This window comes from Physella acuta, unplaced genomic scaffold (assembly GCF_028476545.2).
Source record: "Physella acuta isolate Inbredline_101_S28 unplaced genomic scaffold, ASM2847654v3 ptg000281l, whole genome shotgun sequence".
NCBI lineage: Eukaryota > Metazoa > Mollusca > Gastropoda > Physidae > Physella > Physella acuta.
In genome coordinates, this window is record NW_026731800.1 from 223558 (window position 1) to 241451 (window position 17894).

Below are 17894 nucleotides of genomic sequence, written 5' to 3' on the forward strand. Positions count from 1 at the left end.
CCTTAGTAGAATAATTAACCCTGATGGCATCCATAAAAAAAACTAACCTAACACACTTGTAATAGTCTAGTGATGATACTGATCCATATTAATTTGATTGTGGATAAAGATTAAAAATATATTGCCTTAAATCTTTTTTTTACATCTACACTTTTACAATAAAAAATGTATCCAGTTGTACTTACATATTTTTTCTGACACAGTCATCTGTTTTGGAGGTGATGGTTCACTATAGCACTTTCCTAGTGACCGGCGGAAATGTTCCTCTATGGCTTCATCTGAAACTACAACAAAAGCCAAATAAAATCTAAGAATGTATAGGATAGGTACTAATCATGAATAAGAAAATTTGGCTTGGACATAAAATTACAACTAAAATTTTTTTTCAGGTCAATCTAATGAGTTAAGCAAGCTGACTTAAAAAAACAAAAACGATTTGTACTGCTAAAACTAATCTCTGTTGTTATACACCTGATACCAATTGTCATCTATCATTTGCAAAATATTGATTGGTCTTGGGTATTTCATATTATTCTTACAAGAAACTTTTAAGGACAAGCAGTGTCTAACCAGTATGCCAATGGTTTTACAGTTGGAAAAAAAATACCAACAAAACAATAAATATACTAAATAATAATCTTAAGCGAACACATAGGCCTAGTTGCTTGCTTGTATAAAAGCATTGCTGACTAGACATACTTTGTATAGGTCTGGTGACTTGAGCTGCTGATTCGTGGTTACTGCCATTTTGATTTGACAGTGTCCTGTGCTGGGTTTCTCCAGGCTCCACTCGGTCTCTGTAAGCCTCTCCTGTTGAGGGTGCGCCACTGCTGCCAGGGTAGGGTGTCCGCGAGGTGGCGGTTTGTGAACTCGACAGGGACAGGTTGAGGGGGGCGTGTTGGACGTCCACGTGCAGTCTGGTGATGTCAGAATACTTTGGGGGAGGGGGCGGGCTGCAGCTCCGGCATGAGGAGTGGTAGGGGGGTAGAGACGGGGGAGGACTACAGCTTCTACAGGACGTGTGATAGGGCGGGAGGGGCGTCACGGGCGGGGACGACCGGACCTGCGAGAGTGGGGGAGGTGGGAGAGAAGGGTCGGGTTGGTGTCTGATGGGGTGGGTCTGCACGGGGGACGGCGGCAAAGTGTTGGGTGGGGGGAGGGAGGCGGGGAGGAGAGGTGGGGGAGGAAGCTGAGAATTGGTGTGAGGGGTGTATTTGAAGAGAGGAGGAGGGAGCTGATAGGGAGGGACCAGGGGGCAGCCGGTGTCCGGGTCTGAGCTAACATGGGCGGGGTAGTAGGGAGGAGGGGGGAGGTTTTCACAACTGAAGCTGGAGAATTGCCTGCAAAATAAAACAAAAGCCCGTCATAAAGCAGGTCTAGTAGTCAAGTACTAAGTAGCTTTATATGTGCTTCAATGCTGACCGGTGGAAATCTATCAATACGAAATCCCGATCTCCTTTAAAACCCTGCAGTTATGTTAGTCTAGGGCAGTCTAGGCAATAACATTGTTCAGTCTATAAGTCGCATGCGGTTCTATATGGAAAAAAGTATGCCTTACAAGAAAAAAATCGTTTCTTAGAAAATAAGAATTGCGTAAAGAATCAGCACTAAGACTTCGCGATTCACATTGTGTTTTTATATTTTTGCTATAGTGAAACCAGCAAACGGTAATGACCAGAGTTTCTTCCAGGCATCTCTTCGGGGGCACCCCCCCCCCCCAAAGAAAGTCTACCCCCCCGAAAATTTCAAGTGCCCCTTTCCCCCCCCCCCCCCCCCCCCCCCCGGAGAAAAAGTCTGGAAGAAACACTGGTAATGACACCAGCAGAGCATCTGAAATCAATTCTTCCGATTCTGGTATATTTCTGCGACAATGGAACCAGCACGTGAATATGACACGGGCAGAAATCAGCTGTCAGCTGTCCTGATTTCTGCACGGCACGACGGTCGTCTGGTCCACACAGCGCCGTGGCTAATCGTGGCGTCGCCCCAGGTGGAGCCAGTGTCTTAAGGCGGAACACGAGGAGCTGACATCTTACAGCGTGACAACATTTAGCTTGTTAAAGTCGAATCCCAAATTAGGTCTAAGGTGTATCAAAACAACAGTCTTATAAAAACGTCCAGTATTTACTATATGATTTTTTGAATCGACTTCTTAATGTGGACAAAAAAAATAAAAGAATTAAGAGAGTAGGTTTTTTTGTTGCGAAAATCAAATTTAAGCCAGTGAAATTTGAATGACAGGGGACATTCGGGCATATCCTTATAATATATATTGTTCATTTCTATTAAAGTTTTCGCGCCTTCATCGGCTTCATCTGCGCCTCCTAATAAGTCAACATGTCAGTGACATATGTAAAAACAAGACCGCTCTTATATTTCTCATATTTAAATTTAAAACTGCCTACGTCTGTCTGTCTGTCTGGCATGCTAATTTTTTAAATAGCTGTGACGAATGTCGCCAAAGGTGTCATCTAGCAAATAATTTTTACTTGGGACAGATCTTGGATAAACTTAACACTTTGCTGGGTGTTTTGACGCCCTCCCACCCCCCCCCCCCCCCAGTCTTACGCGATCTCATTGCCATATCGAAACATTTACAGTAAAAAAAGTACATACGGTTTTTATTTTAAAATTCTAGTTTCGGTTCTTATTAAATATCGTTACTTTAGCTCCAAACACTAATATAGCTCTTTAGTTTTATCTATTTGTATATCGAAATACATATATATCTAAGTATAATAATACACTGATGTAAGAAAAATATATGTATGCAACTGACATTTGAAACAAGTTAATAAAAAGTCTAGTGACAATTTAAGCGCAATTTCCTTATGTTATCCATAACAATTTTTAATTTTTTAATTTTTTGTGACCGAACGAAAGGATATTTTTTTTGCGCTAAAAAAAAAGACAACTATATTAACCTATATCAACGGAAATAGTTTTGTTTTAACGAGTAGGCCTACACGATGTTCAGTTTAAAAAGTAAATATCATCCTAGGCCTACCCGATGCTCAGTTTAAATGTTCTTAATTAAATTTTTTTGACCGAACGAAAGGATATTTTTGAAAACTTTCTTCGGCAATACTGTTCTAAATTATGGCAGGAATCGATTGGTAAATGTTTCAAGTCGCTAAGTGGTCTGGTTGCCGAGATATGGGCCAAAAACTGCATTTTTTCGAAGTTTTTTGGCTTTTCCGGGAAATCCAGGAAGGAATTCCGGGAATTTTTTTGGCCCACAATCATCCTCGGAACTTGCCATATTTGCTTTTGGAACTAGTCCGCGATATTGCTTCGTTGAGGAGGAGATACCACTTAAAGCTGCGGACACACATCCATCCTTCCATCCAGAAATGACGCATTATTAAACGCAATTGCCAGTATGGAAATTGCGCTAAAAAATAGCCTATAATATGTGTAGCTACTATACTACTATAGACACATTCCCCTGCGTTGAAAAATAGAAGTTTTACAATGAATGTTAAATTGTGTTAGTTACTTCCCATTTATAAAAAAAATTAAAATAAACCAAGGGATACAACCTATACTTATATTCCCAATATCCTTTAAAAATAAAAAGATATTCAAGTAAAATTTTTAAAAATTATATTCGTTTATTATTGTAAGAAATTACAAACATAAAAAAATAGATTACATTTTTTGTATATACTTCAGACTTCTTCATGTCAGATTTATCTTTTGACTCTACTTTAAATTCAAAATTGTTGTATTTTACTTCTGCTAATATAGGGCTCTACTTTTATATTAATGTGTTGATGCTAAATTACCATTTTTATTCTCGAAAGAAAAAACAACTCAATAAAAAGTTGTATCGTTTCTATTAGCATTTACACCATTGTCTTGAATTTGTTTAAAAGTTTTTGTCTTAGTATGCTAGTATGGTTATAGAATACAAAATGTTGGGAAGGCGCCAAGATTTTTGGCTTTTTAATGGTAGACTCAGTGACAAAATGTTTTAAAACCGCTTCACTAGGGCGCTAGGCTATATTTTATGACGGCGCCTCAATCTAGATGTTCAACTTTGCTGCATGTCAAAATACAAATAAAAAAAGAAAAGAAAACCACAATATTTAAAGCACGAAGGAGTGAAATAACGCGACATGACGTAATTGAGGTTGGCTACTGAACTCCTGTTTTGTTTTGGTGTGTTTTACCGTCTTTGCTTCCATTTTATGGAACAGAAAATTGTATGCGCCAAGACAGGGTTAAAACTGTTACCTGTGTAAGACTATCCGGCGTTAGGACATACTCTTTTTAATTTGTTGTTTATTTACCATTTTTTGCTTTGCATTTTTTATTAAAGCAAATGTTGGGAGGCTCATTTTTAACAGAGCCCCCCCCCCCCCCCTCAGAGGCACCCCTCCCCTCCTAAAAGTTTCTTAGGACGTTTTAAATTAAATAAATACGTTATATATTTATCAAGAAAAAAATTGGGTGGGGGGGGGGAGAAGGGGGGCGCTTTAGTCTGAAGGGCAGAACGTTAGGTCGGCAAGTAAACTACATGTCTACATGAAGGCACTAGACTAGGCCTACTTTTATATCAATAGACTTTTTTTTTTCTCTTTTAAAAACGATCGAAGAAAAAGGCGGTTTCCTGTCTAGGAATACTTGTTAGCATGAGTCACCCCCTTATGGAAACCTTCCAAGACAGTTACTGTATGTGCATTTTTTTTTATTTTAGCGTCAGAATAAACACTCTCGTGCCGAGGGCAAAAGTAAGTGTAGTCGTCAGCTCTTTTGACGTGGTCTGTTTTAAGGTCATCTGACCTGTGGTTCATGTCCATGGGATATCAACACGTCGTTTGTTTATCAGACATCGACTTATGGTTTTTGGCCACCAGACATAGACATGTGGTTTATGGCCATCAGTCGTCGATCTGTGATTTATGGCCATCAGACATAGACATGTGGTTTATGGCCATCAGACATAGACATGTGGTTTATGGCCATCAGACATAGACTTAAGGTTTTTGGCCATCAGACATAGACATGTGGTTTAGGGCCATCAGACATAGACATGTGGTTTATGGCCATCAGACATAGCCATGTGATTTATGGCCATCAGACGTCGATCTGTGATTTATGGCCATCAGACATAGACATGTGGTTTAGGGCCATCAGACATAGACATGTGGTTTATGGCCATCAGACATAGCCATGTGATTTATGGCCATCAGACGTCGATCTGTGATTTATGGCCATCAGACATAGACATGTGGTTTAGGGCCATCAGACATAGACATGTGGTTTATGGCCATTAGACATAGACATGTGATTTATGGCCATCAGGCGTAGACCTGTGGTTTATGGCCATCAGACATAGACATGTGATCTTTGTCTAGGTCGTAGAGTGCAATGCGTAATTTAAACGATGAACTTCCAAACTTGTGTACATTTTTGTACAAGTAAGTCGGCACAAGTTTGTGTCCAACAAAAGAATGCGTTGACGTAATTGAATCATGTGACAGTTTAGGATGTGTAATTCAAAAGTGAGTAGATTTTAAAACCACCCGATTCCCCGTTTAAAAGTCTTTTTTTTTTAAAAACTTGTATATTGTAATATGAATTTAAAACAAATGTCTTCAGTTGGTAATTTTTAACAAAATGTCTTCAGTCGTTAATAATAAAACAAAATGTCTTTAATCGGTAATTTTATTTAAAAAAATGTCTTCAGTCGGTAATTTTCGAACAAAATGTCTATAGTCGGAAATTTTCAATCAAAATGTCTTGTTGGTTAATTTTCAAACAAAATGTCTATAGTCAGTAATTTTATTTTTAAAAATGTCGGTAATGTTTAAACAAAAAGTCTATAGTAGGTTATGTTCAAACAATATGTTTTATTGGTTAATTTTGAAACAAAATGTCTTCAGTCAGTAATGTTCAAACAAAATGTCTTCAGTCAGTAATGTTCAAACAAAATGTCTTCAGTCAGTAATGTTCAAACAAAATGTCTTCAGTCAGTAATGTTCAAACAAAATGTCTTCAGTCAGTAATGTTCAAACAAAATGTCTTCAGTCAGTAATGTTCAAACAAAATGTCTTCAGTCAGTAATGTTCAAACAAAATGTCTTCAGTCAGTAATGTTCAAACAAAATGTCTTCAGTCGGTAATTTTGAAACAAAATGTCTTCAGTCAGTAATATTCAAACAAAATGTCTTCAGTCAGTAATGTTCAAACAAAATGTCTTCAGTCAGTAATGTTCAAACAACATGTCTTCAGTCAGTAATGTTCAAACAAAATGTCTTCAGTCAGTAATGTTCAAACAAAATGTCTTCAGTCGGTAATGTTGAAACAAAATGTTTTATTGGTTATAAATGTCTTCAGTAAGTAGTTTACAAACAAAGACTTACGTCTGGGTGCTGGTGGAACGTTTGATGTGGCTCAAGCGGTCCGCGTGGTCCCTGTCAGCCTCCAACGCCCCGGTCACCTCCTGCCTGTCCCTCAGACGGTCATGCTTCAGTGACTTGGTGGGAAGGTCTTTCCCCGGGGAAGGTCTTGTGTCGTTAAATAAGGAATCTGCTCAAAAAGGATGCGACTTGTTAAATACGGGGCCATTTTTAGTTTAAACAAAAACTAAAGGAAGAGAAAGTCGTGGTAAATGTGTACAGTTTGTGTGTGGACATTGTGGTAAGGTGTACAGATTGTGTGGGGACAATGTGGCAAGTGTGAATACTGTAAAGGCGCCATAATTCTAGAAAGACGTTGTATCGCGCTTGTATAGCACGACATCACGATTTGTGTCACAGTGTCTATCGAACCCTGTATCCTACTTGAAGCACGATTGCTTAACAAGGAAAGGCCAATGCGAGAGATTCGATACGCATCTGTTATTAATTTAGCACGTGCTCTTCTTGACAAAGCCCATTGCCCACCCTCACAGATGAACATTAATTGATGGTAATAAGTATAGAATACAATGGCCTAGAGCGAGAAACTAATGACTAATTTAACTTGAATATGATTTCAGCTGGCCGTACAATGGTTAAGTACAAGCAAATGTTTAGTATTGATTTGTAACAAGTTATTAAACGAAGGGTATGTGGGGGGTAATATTGTGTCTCGGGGGAGGGGTGGAGTCATGTGAGATAGTGTAGTGCGGTGGATGGGTGGGGTGTAATGCGATCTAGGTGTGACAATGAGGGGGTTCTGTGTTATATGAGAGGGTCACGTGACGTCTGGGTGAGGTAGTAGATGGGTGGGTAGAAGTAATATGTTGCTGTGGTATGAATCTATACACGAAATAAATTTAATGGATTGTTTTATTTGTATCCGACACCACTACATGTCTACATGTATGAACACCACTCGACAACAACTGAAGTTGTTGCGGTTGGTGGTCAAAGCACCGAAGTTGCTGCGGTTGGTGGTCAAAGCACCGAAGTTGCTGCGGTTGGTGGTCAAAGCACCGAAGTTGCTGCGGTTGGTGGTCAAAGCACCGAAGTTGCTGCGGTTGGTGGTCAAAGCACCGAAGTTGCTGCGGTTGTTGGTCAAAGCAACGAAGCACAATGTTAAATCAGGCTCAGTGATATGCCTAGATGTGGTTGGTGGTTCGTATAATCTAAACAAAGTGTTCCTCTAGTATTCAAATGTGAGAACCACTAATTAGTATTCAAATGTGAGAACCACTTATTAGTATTCAAATGTGAGAACCACTTATTAGTATTCAAATGTGAGAACCACTTATATCGCACCCTATGTCACAAAGACTAAATAAAGTTGTTGATATTTTTTTAATAATCTATCCGTTTCTCTGAACGCATATGATTAATGCAACAACAAAACAACAAAGTATTAGGAAACGAATCAAATGTTTATAAGAACAAAAACTAGAGAAAACCCCACATAGTCATCGTCGGGCATACTTGGTCAGTTACAAGTTGTCGATGCAGGGAGGGGTACAAATACAGGATGGTGTGGACCTCTTGCAACAGTTTGACCATCGAATTATACCCAACCCCATACAGGTACACTAAAGTTTTCTCTATACACGCCAAGCTAGAAAATCTCCTGACAACCACGAGGGCTTTAGGATCTTAACGTGAAAAGATTTCCATTATGTAAATTACAAGAAGGCTACCATGTAAGGTTTTTACCAACGGATTCAAGTAGACTTTAAAATTCCTCGCTTGAAAGATCCGCTAAATTTGTTTTAAATGTATCGGCAAAAGACGGAATAAAGCTTGGTGTTGTACGGTGGGCAGGGCTAGGGGAACTAGAGAACCATCTTTTTGCGAGAAAATATGACGAGATAATCTTCGTAACGCGAATAATAAATACAAAGTGCTTAAACAAAGTACCAAACAGGACAAATTACAGTGGAGCAAAAAAATCGGAAAAGAAGGTGGAGATGGATAGGCCACAGGTTGAGAAAATCGTCAATAAGTTTTGCCAGATAAAGGATATCATGAAATCAACCAGAATCGAGAAAAAGAGGGAGGGCAAAAAATAAAAATTTAGAGTACAGCAAGAGATCTACTAGTGGGTGTCCGATACATGGGGCTTTAAATGCTCGTGTTGTTTAAGGGGGGGGGGGAGAAAATTAGGAGAACGTTTGTGGTTACTATTTAATACGGTGATGTTGGGGCCTCTGGATAATACTGTTGTAAGATTATTGTGTACGGTTATGTCAATGGTCAATGGATTAAACTGTTGTAAGATTATTGTGTACGGTTATGTCAATGGTCAATGGATTAAACTGTTGTAAGATTATTGTGTGAGTGAGTTGATGTTGGATGATACTGTTGTAAGATTATTGTGTACGGTTATGTCAATGGTCAATGGATTAAACTGTTGTAAGATTATTGTGTGAGTGAGTTGATGTTGGGTGATACTGTTGTAAGATTATTGTGTACGGTTATGTCAATGGTCAATGGATTAAACTGTTGTAAGATTATTGTGTGAGTGAGTTGATGTTGGGTGATACTGTTGTAAGATGTGCGGTTATGTTAGGGCCTATGGATAAAACTGTTGTAAGATTATTGTGTGAGTGAGCTGATGTAGGATGACACTGTTGTAAGATTATTGTGTGCGGTTATGTTAGGGCCTATGGATAAAACTGTTGTAAGCTAAAGCATCTGGATAACACAAGCTTTGTTTGGTAAGGTAACTTGACATGCAAGCTTAAGTGCGTGGATTTAGGTTGGATTTACACCTGAAAGTATGTGCTGATGTACCTGAATACAGGTGTGTGATCTAAAGTACAGGTGTGTCAGCCCTGGATGGGGGTGCGTGGGTTAATGAACAAAAATTGTATCCACGAAAAAAAAAAGTTAATTATCGAGAAAAAAAAAATAATCCGTTGCTGTGATACGTGTATACGAAATGTTTGCGAGTTACCAGCGAATTTCTCAGCTGATCAAAGTTACCCCCTGCTCCTCTCAGACAGTGGGCGTGTCCTCGGATTAGCCCATTCAACCGATGTTGACAACCTAATCAAAACCTAAAGCAAGCTTTTCTTCTAGCCCTGGCCTACGCCACCAGCCACAAGCCCTTGTTCCCATCACTAAATACAAATTCTACACAGGCCAGAAAACATAAAACATTCGTTCACTCCGCCCCGCCCCCTCCTACTTTGACCCATTTTCTTAAACCCCTTCCCCCTTTCTTCAAGGGCAACGTACACCCTAGTGGCAGCCGACAGAGAGAGAGAGAGAGAGAGAGAAAAGAAAAACCAACACCGACTGCAGTATGAGTCATACAGGTATTACGTAGTCGGTGATTCAACGGGTAAAAACCACGGGCTAGAGAGTAACACGGGGGATTAGAGGACAGAGATACGTTGTGTAGTCTGGTCGCTGGGGAGGCTTGTCTTGTAGTTGGGGAGGCTTGTCCAGTGGTTGGGGAGGCTTGTCTTGTTGTTGGGGAGGCTTGTCTTGTAGTTCGGGAGGCTTGTCTTGTAGTTGGGGAGGCTTGTCTTGTTGTTGGGGAGGCTTGTCTTGTAGTCGGGGAGTTTTGTCCAGTTGTTGGGGAGGCTTGTCCAGTTGTTGGGGAGGCTTGTCCAGTGGTTGGGGAGGCTTGTCTTGTAGTTGGGGAGGCTTGTCTTGTACTTGGGGAGGCTTGTCCAGTTGTTGGGGAGGCTTGTCTTGTAGTTGGGGAGGCTTGTCTTGTAGTTGGGGAGGCTTGTCTTGTAGTTGGGGAGGCTTGTCTTGTAGTTGGGGAGGCTTGTCTTGTAGTTGGGGAGGCTTGTCTTGTAGTTGGGGAGGCTTGTCTTGTAGTTGGGGAGGCTTGTCCAGTTGTTGGGGAGGCTTGTCTTGTAGTTGGGGAGGCTTGTCTTGTAGTTGGGGAGGCTTGTCTTGTAGTTGGGGAGGCTTGTCTTGTAGTTGGGGAGGCTTGTCCAGTTGTTGGGGAGGCTTGTCCAGTGGTTGGGGAGGCTTGTCCAGTGGTTGGGGAGGCTTGTCTTGTAGTTGGGGAGGCTTGTCTTGGAGGGCTTGTTCAATTGGTGGGGAGGCTTGTCTTGTAGTTGGGGAGGCTTGTCTTGGGGAGGCTTGTCCAGCTGTTGGGGAGGCTTGTCTTGTAGTTGGGGAGGCTTGTCCAGTTGTTGGTGAGGCTTGTCCAGTTGTTGGGGAGGCTTGTCTTGTAGTTGGGGAGGCTTGTCCAGTTGTTGGGGAGGCTTGTCCACTTGTTGGGGAGGCTTGTCCACTTGTTGGGGAGGCTTGTCCAGTTGTTGGTGAGGCTTGTCCAGTTGTTGGGGAGGCTTGTCCAGTTGTTGGGGAGGCTTGTCCACTTGTTGGGGAGGCTTGTCCAGTTGTTGGTGAGGCTTGTCCAGTTGTTGGTGAGGCTTGTCCAGTTGTTGGGGAGGCTTGTCCAGTTGTTGGGGAGGCTTGTCTTGTAGTTGGGGAGGCTTGTCCAGTTGTTGGGGAGGCTTGTCTTGTAGTTGGGGAGGCTTGTCCAGTTGTTGGGGAGGCTTGTCTTGTAGTTGGGGAGGCTTGTCCAGTTGTTGGGGAGGCTTGTCTTGTAGTTGGGGAGGCTTGTCCAGTTGTTGGTGAGGCTTGTCCAGTTGTTGGGGAGGCTTGTCCAGTTGTTGGGGAGGCTTGTCCAGTTGTTGGTGAGGCTTGTCCAGTTGTTGGGGAGGCTTGTCCAGTTGTTGGGGAGGCTTGTCTTGTAGTTGGGGAGGCTTGTCTTGTAGTTGGGGAGGCTTGTCTTGTAGTTGGGGAGGCTTGTCTTGTAGTTGGGGAGGCTTGTCTTGTAGTTGGGGAGGCTTGTCCAGTTGTTGGGGAGGCTTGTCCAGTTGTTGGGGAGGCTTGTCTTGTAGTTGGGGAGGCTTGTCTTGTAGTTGGGGAGGCTTGTCCAGTTGTTGGGGAGGTTTGTCCAGTTGTTATTGAGGCTTGTCCAGTTGTTATTGAGGCTTGTCCAGTTGTTCGGGAGGCTTGTCTTGTAGTGGGGAGGCTTGTCCAGTTGTTGGGGAGGCTTGTCCAGTTGTTGGGGAGGCTTGTCCAGTTGTTGGGGAGGCTTGTCTTGTAGTTGGGGAGGCTTGTCTTGTAGTTGGGGAGGCTTGTCTTGTAGTTGGGGAGGCGTGTCCAGTTGTTGGGGAGGCTTGTCCAGTTGTTGGGGAGGCTTGTCTTGTAGTTGGGGAGGCTTGTCCAGTTGTTGGGGAGGCTTGTCCAGTTGTTGGGGAGGCTTGTTTTGTAGTTGGGGAGGCTTGTCCAGTTGTTTGGGAGGCTTGTCCAGTTGTTGGGGAGGCTTGTCCAGTTGTTGGGGAGGCTTGTCTTGTAGTTGGGGAGGCTTGTCTTGTAGTTGGGGAGGCGTGTCCAGTTGTTGGGGAGGCTTGTCCAGTTGTTGGGGAGGCTTGTCTTGTAGTTGGGGAGGCTTGTCTTGTAGTTGGGGAGGTTTGTCCAGTAGTTGGGGAGGCTTGTCCAGTCGTTGGGGAGGCTTGTCCAGTTGTTGGGGAGGCTTGTCTTGTAGTTGGGGAGGCTTGTCTTGTAGTTGGGGAGGCTTGTCCAGTTGTTGGGGAGGCTTGTCTTGTAGTTGGGGAGGCTTGTCCAGTTGTTGGGGAGGCTTGTCTTGTTGTTGGGGAGGCTTGTCTTGTAGTCGGGGAGTTTTGTCCAGTTGTTGGGGAGGCTTGTCCAGTTGTTGGGGAGGCTTGTCCAGTGGTTGGGGAGGCGTGTCTTGTAGTTGGGGAGGCTTGTCTTGGAGGGCTTGTTCAATTGGTGGGGAGGCTTGTCTTGTAGTTGGGGAGGCTTGTCTTGTAGTTGGGGAGGCTTGTCCAGTTGTTGGGGAGGCTTGTCTTGTAGTTGGGGAGGCTTGTCTTGTAGTTGGGGAGGCTTGTCTTGGAGGGCTTGTTCAATTGGTGGGGAGGCTTGTCTTGTAGTTGGGGAGGCTTGTCTTGTAGTTGGGGAGGCTTGTCCAGCTGTTGGGGAGGCTTGTCTTGTAGTTGGGGAGGCTTGTCTTGGAGGGCTTGTTCAATTGGTGGGGAGGCTTGTCTTGTAGTTGGGGAGGCTTGTCCACTTGTTGGGGAGGCTTGTCCAGTAGTTGGGGAGGCTTGTCCAGTTGTTGGGGAGGCTTGTCTTGTAGTTGGGGAGGCTTGTCCAGTTGTTGGTGAGGCTTGTCCAGTTGTTGGGGAGGCTTGTCTTGTAATTGAGGAGGCTTGTCTTGTAGTTGGGGAGGCTTGTCCACTTGTTGGGGAGGCTTGTCCAGTAGTTGGGGAGGCTTGTCCAGTTGTTGGGGAGGCTTGTCCAGTAGTTGGGGAGGCTTGTCCAGTTGTTGGGGAGGCTTGTCTTGTAGTTGGGGAGGCTTGTCCAGTTGTTGGGGAGGTTTGTCTTGTAGTTGGGGAGGCTTGTCCAGTTGTTGAGGAGGCTTGTTTTGTAGTTGGGGAGGCTTGTCCAGTTGTTGGGGAGGTTTGTCCAGTTGTTGAGTAGTTGTGTCCAGTGGTTAGAAAGGAATACCCAATATATTCTTCCAACAGCGAAGGTTGAGTCCGAACTTTGAAGTTTCCCCATCCAGCTCACAGGCTTGTTTAACCGTACAATACGTACAAGCAATGCTCGCAGACAATGCTCGCCAGCAGCCAGGTATAAACACGAGAAAACCACGTCCCGGACACCGCGTGCACACACCATTTCACCGAAACACACACCAGACACAACACATACACCAGTCTAATTAGTCCTCAAGGTCGGGGCTACAGTGTCACATTCACGTGAAATATAACCGCTCAATCCCTTGCTTATCCCCCCTCCCCCCGCTCTCCCAAACCACACTTAAAAGCTCTCTCACACATACAGATTGAAAAAAAAACAATCAATTGTTGCTTTGTAAGCTAAACCACCCACTCACACGCTCGCCCGCCAAGCTCTGACGTGTTCGTGTACGTCACAAGTCTACGCAGTAATGTCTGACGTCATACGTAATCCGCACCTATCTTTAAAACAAATAAAAACAAAGCCCAACATGAGTTCTGAAACTAATCTCATGTCACCTAGCATTGTCCTACAAGTTTAGCCCCGCTAATTAAGCTTTGGAGCGCTAATTAAAAAAGCAGAAACACGAGCTATTTTAGTAAAACCATCTGGTATAGGGGCCACGAAGTTAACCACTCAACAGGAATACACTTTTAATTCGCACGTTAAAAGTAGTTTTATGTCGGAGTTTTAAAAAAACAACAACCCATTTTTTTCCGGTGTGGTGACTAATAAGTGGCTTGTGAACACAGAACAAGTGTGACAATGTACAAGGTACGGCAAGTCTCGGTACAATTTGTTTTACAACTGCAAATAGCTGAAAACTTGTAGTACAATTAACTACCAACAAAAGGTAGCTAAACAACAAAAATATGTTATATTAGAATCATCCATTTGATATCTGTAACACAAACCACATAGACGAGGTCAGCGGTTCCCACCATGTTCATCACTACGCTTCACATAAAAAAAAATACTAGCGCCTTCCCAACCGATTCCCTTTTTTTAAAACCCGAAACTGAATAGTTTAATATAAACATAAATCATATTGGTCTATACTTTAAAGGAACGAAAAAGTACGATAGCCTTTCAACCGTTTCTTTCAGGTATCTCTTCGAGAGAGGAGGGGGGGGGGTCATCCCCTTCCCGAAGTACGTCTACCGCCCCCCCCCCCCCCCAACGAAATAGGGTGTTCAAATGCTCCCCCCCCCTCCGCCGGAGTAAAAAGTCTGAAAGAAACACTGCAATCCACTGCACATATTACTTTAACCCGTGTCTTCAGAGCGCTGGTCCGCAGCTCTCAGTGTAGAAACAGCTGCAACCATTGGCACTGAAATGACATCGATCTACTGGACACACAAGTAGGATGTACAAGAGATGTACAAAAACGTTTCCGTTTAGTTTACTACAAGCTGCTTTCAAGCTATTGTACATCATAAATACAGTTGAGTGCACCGGCAATTTTCGAGAAAATCAATACTGCTTAACTATAATGCAGGGATAAAACGGAGTGGGAGGAATGCGAATGGGCTGATAAAGGTTAGGATAAGCTGGTCTGGTTTAAAGTGTTCAGCTATGTTTTACCGGTTTAACGTTAAATCCAGCTTTGGAATAGGTAACTAGAAGTTGTTAACAAATTTTTAACTGTGGGTTATGAGTTTCAGATTGTTAACTTTAGGTTTTTGTGTTGAGGAATTCGACAATGGGCTATGTGAATGGGTCAGGGTCAGAAGCGAGGGGCTGCGTAGGCGGACGCCTGGGGCCCACCGGAACCAAGAATTATCGTTGTACGTACCTTTGTAAAGATGATGTCTCGGGATATATCCATGAAGCTGGCGTTGGTTCGATGGGGAGGGCAGATAATGTTCAAACATGTCCCCCGGGGGCCCACACATGTTTATCAGTGGCGGGGCGGTCAACGGCCCGGGCCTATACAAGCGCCATAGAGCCGGGGACGGCGCTAGACAGTTTAACGCCATGTGCTCCTGCAGGACTCGCTCTTCGTACAGAGTCAAATGCCGGGCCTCGGCGTGCAAGGGTCCGCGGTTCCAGTCCGGGCTGAGCGACGCCCGGCGGTGCGGGGATGGCGGTGATGAGGATGGGGACGCGGGCGACATGTCCGCGCTGGATGACGTGGCCAGTAGAGATTTGGAGGGCAGCAGCGAGAGAGGTCCGGATAACGCGGGGAGATCGCTGACGCCAGGGTTGGGTCGCCGGGCCAGCGAGCCAGTGGTCACCTCGTAGGATCTCCACAGGGGAAAGTTGAGGGCGCCGGGCTCGGCGGCCAGCCTGTTGGCGTACAACAAGTCCGAGTACCTGTAGTGAGCGGCCAGGTCAGAGTACCCAACCAGCTCCGTGTCCTTGACCCTCTGGCACAGAGCCGGGTGGCCCCTGTCGTCAGGAAAGTTTGACTTCCGGCTGTAGTCGGGAGCGTCAAGATGGTAGGGGTGCTGCATGGGCCGGCTAGCCGAGGCGACCAGCGAGAGAAACATCTGGTGCTGGCTGGCGGAGAGCTCGTGCATGGTCCGGGGTTCTACTCCAACTCGGACTCAAATAAAATTCCTTCTGCTTCGTTTAAGATCAGTTTTATGTCCGTACTTTTTTTGAACACAGACAGTGCATGTTTTCAAATCCAAAGAGAAATCGGCACACAAAGTAAAACCATTGCTTTTAATCTACAGATCACCAAAAGTTTATGTCAAACAACAGTCTAAACCATCTCTATTAAGAGTTTCATTTTCCGCAGTATCAACTTAAGAAAATAATAAAAGGGCAAGTGTTATAACAATAATAGGACTAAATAATAGGACGAGAAAATGAAAACTCTTTGTGTTAAAGTAAATTCGCCTTTAAAATAGCAATTAAAACTTCACCATGGAAAACACAAAGGATTGATAATAGAACATTTAAATTTTAAAATTGTGTCCCATCCTAATAGACTTTCGATGCCTTGAAACAATATATTGCAACAACACAAAAAACTGTTTGGACACAATATTAATAAAGTGTTTGAACAACGAATAGTAGGTCGGTTAATTAAAGACATCTATAAGTCCATCTTGTTTAAAAAGGTGAACACGTAGAGTAAAGTAGAGTATTACAAAATATAGAAATTAGAAGCACAGCATGCCTTTTACAACAGTCGAAAGTACCATACATATTTACAACTGTGACTATTGGCAGAACAACAATGACATGTAATTACCATATTGGAAGAACCACACGCTTTTACACCTATTGGAAGTACCACAAATATTTACCACTATTGGAAGTTCCATAAGTATTTACCACTATTGGAAGTACCACAAATATGTACCACTATTAGATGTGCCACAAATATTTACCACTATTGGAACTACCACAAATATTTACCACTATTAGAAGTGTCACAAGTATTTACCACTATTGGAACTACCACAAGTATTTACCACTATTAGAAGTGTCACAAGTATTTACCACTATTGGAACTACCACAAGTATTTACCACTATTAGAAGTGTCACAAGTATTTACCACTATTAGAAGTGCCACAAATATTTACCACTATTAGAAGTGCCACAAATATATACCACTATTGAAGTGCCACAAATATTTACCACTATTAGAAGTGCCACAAATATATACCACTATTGCAAGTGCCCCACACAGCGCTACATAAACAACCCGCACACCTACACTAACACTACTCTTGTGAACCGAAGCAACAGAAAAATTTCCGGAACGATGACACATATATTTGCTGCGGTTCGCTGTCAGTGCTAAGGTAAGCCGTTACGTCAAAGCAACATTTAGTTGGCCTTTCGGGGCAACTTCAGACCACTTTGCCAAAATACTGTCTGGACTCCCCCCCCCCCCCCCTAAAAAAATTCATTTGGTGATTTTGCCAGGACATCTTTAGTCCGCTTTCTCTAAACATAAACATCTTAATCTAAACATTTTAAAAACTAGTATCAGAACATTTTAAAAGTGCAGTTGAAAAAAGAAACTTTGTACACTTAGAACGTATTTAATACATTTTAAAAAAGGCTGTATTAGAGACTGAAAATGTTTTTATTTTTAAACAAAAAAAACCCCACCTGTCCAGAAGATACATTATACTTTTTTTTTTATTTTCGTTCGCGTGACGCGAAAGATAATTTCGGTATAAGATGACGTCAGGGTGTAAAAATAAACCCCATGTCTGTATCGCCGCGCCCGTTTGGTCAATCCGACTTTTATTTTAGAAAATGACGGCACATCTACAAGTTAACCCATTCTAGTATTCTATTTCTCAACGATTAAGTAAACCAGGCCAATTAAGTTTTTATTTTTTCCAGAGTAGCATCCCTCTGTAGACTGGCCCGGAAGTGATGTCACACACTGGTAAAACCGAACAGAGCAGACGGCAGCGAAGAACTCAAAAGTTACGGTGTATATGTTCCTCCGTGCAGGGGAGGAGGGGGTGGCATCGGAAATGAGCAACAGTTGCCTTACTCACGCAGAAAAATCGGGAATTTTCGGTGTAAGCTTTGTTCACTGTTTGAAAAATTTTCGGTGTAAGCTTTGTTCACTGTTTAAAAAAATGGTTGTAGGATTCAGGCGTTGTTCGCTGTTAAAAATGGCAACACGGTTTAAATTAAATATTAAACGTTAATGGAAGGTTGAATTATAGGATATAAGGCTTTTCCTTTATATTTAAACGTGGTGTCATGCTTTAAAACTGCTGCAATAATTAAGATTCTCCAGATTTAAAAAAATTGTGGGTATATAAAAACTAGACTAGGCGTTAAAGGGAAGAAAATTGTTTCCAACGAAAAATACAGCTATCAATACGAATGCATTCATGATATTAATATTACATTAACGAGAAAACGCGTACAATTAATTACTGAAATGGAATATGCTTTTGATATGTGTCATTAATCATAATCTTTTATCACGAAAAAGAGATATCAAAAGAAAATTTATATCGATAATTAAACTAATTTTCACCATGTGAA

General features: G+C 42.7%; 1 protein-coding gene across 4 annotated transcripts in view; it reads right to left on the reverse strand.

Moving 5' to 3' along the window:
* LOC131939508 (uncharacterized) overlaps positions 1 to 17894 on the reverse strand; it is a 39237-nt gene that overhangs the window by 2522 nt on the left and 18821 nt on the right. For 3 of the 4 annotated variants that reach the window (XM_059297841.1, XM_059297843.1, XM_059297842.1), the window contains exons 2-4: positions 6371 to 6536; positions 700 to 1340; positions 186 to 284 (exon numbers count right to left, since the gene is read on the reverse strand). In XM_059297841.1, the coding sequence (XP_059153824.1) occupies positions 186 to 284; positions 700 to 1340; positions 6371 to 6536 (906 nt within the window). Of the gene's footprint in view, positions 1 to 185; positions 285 to 699; positions 1341 to 6370; positions 6537 to 14711; positions 15669 to 17894 lie in introns of all 4 variants that reach the window. The other variant, XM_059297840.1, reaches the window with a different exon arrangement.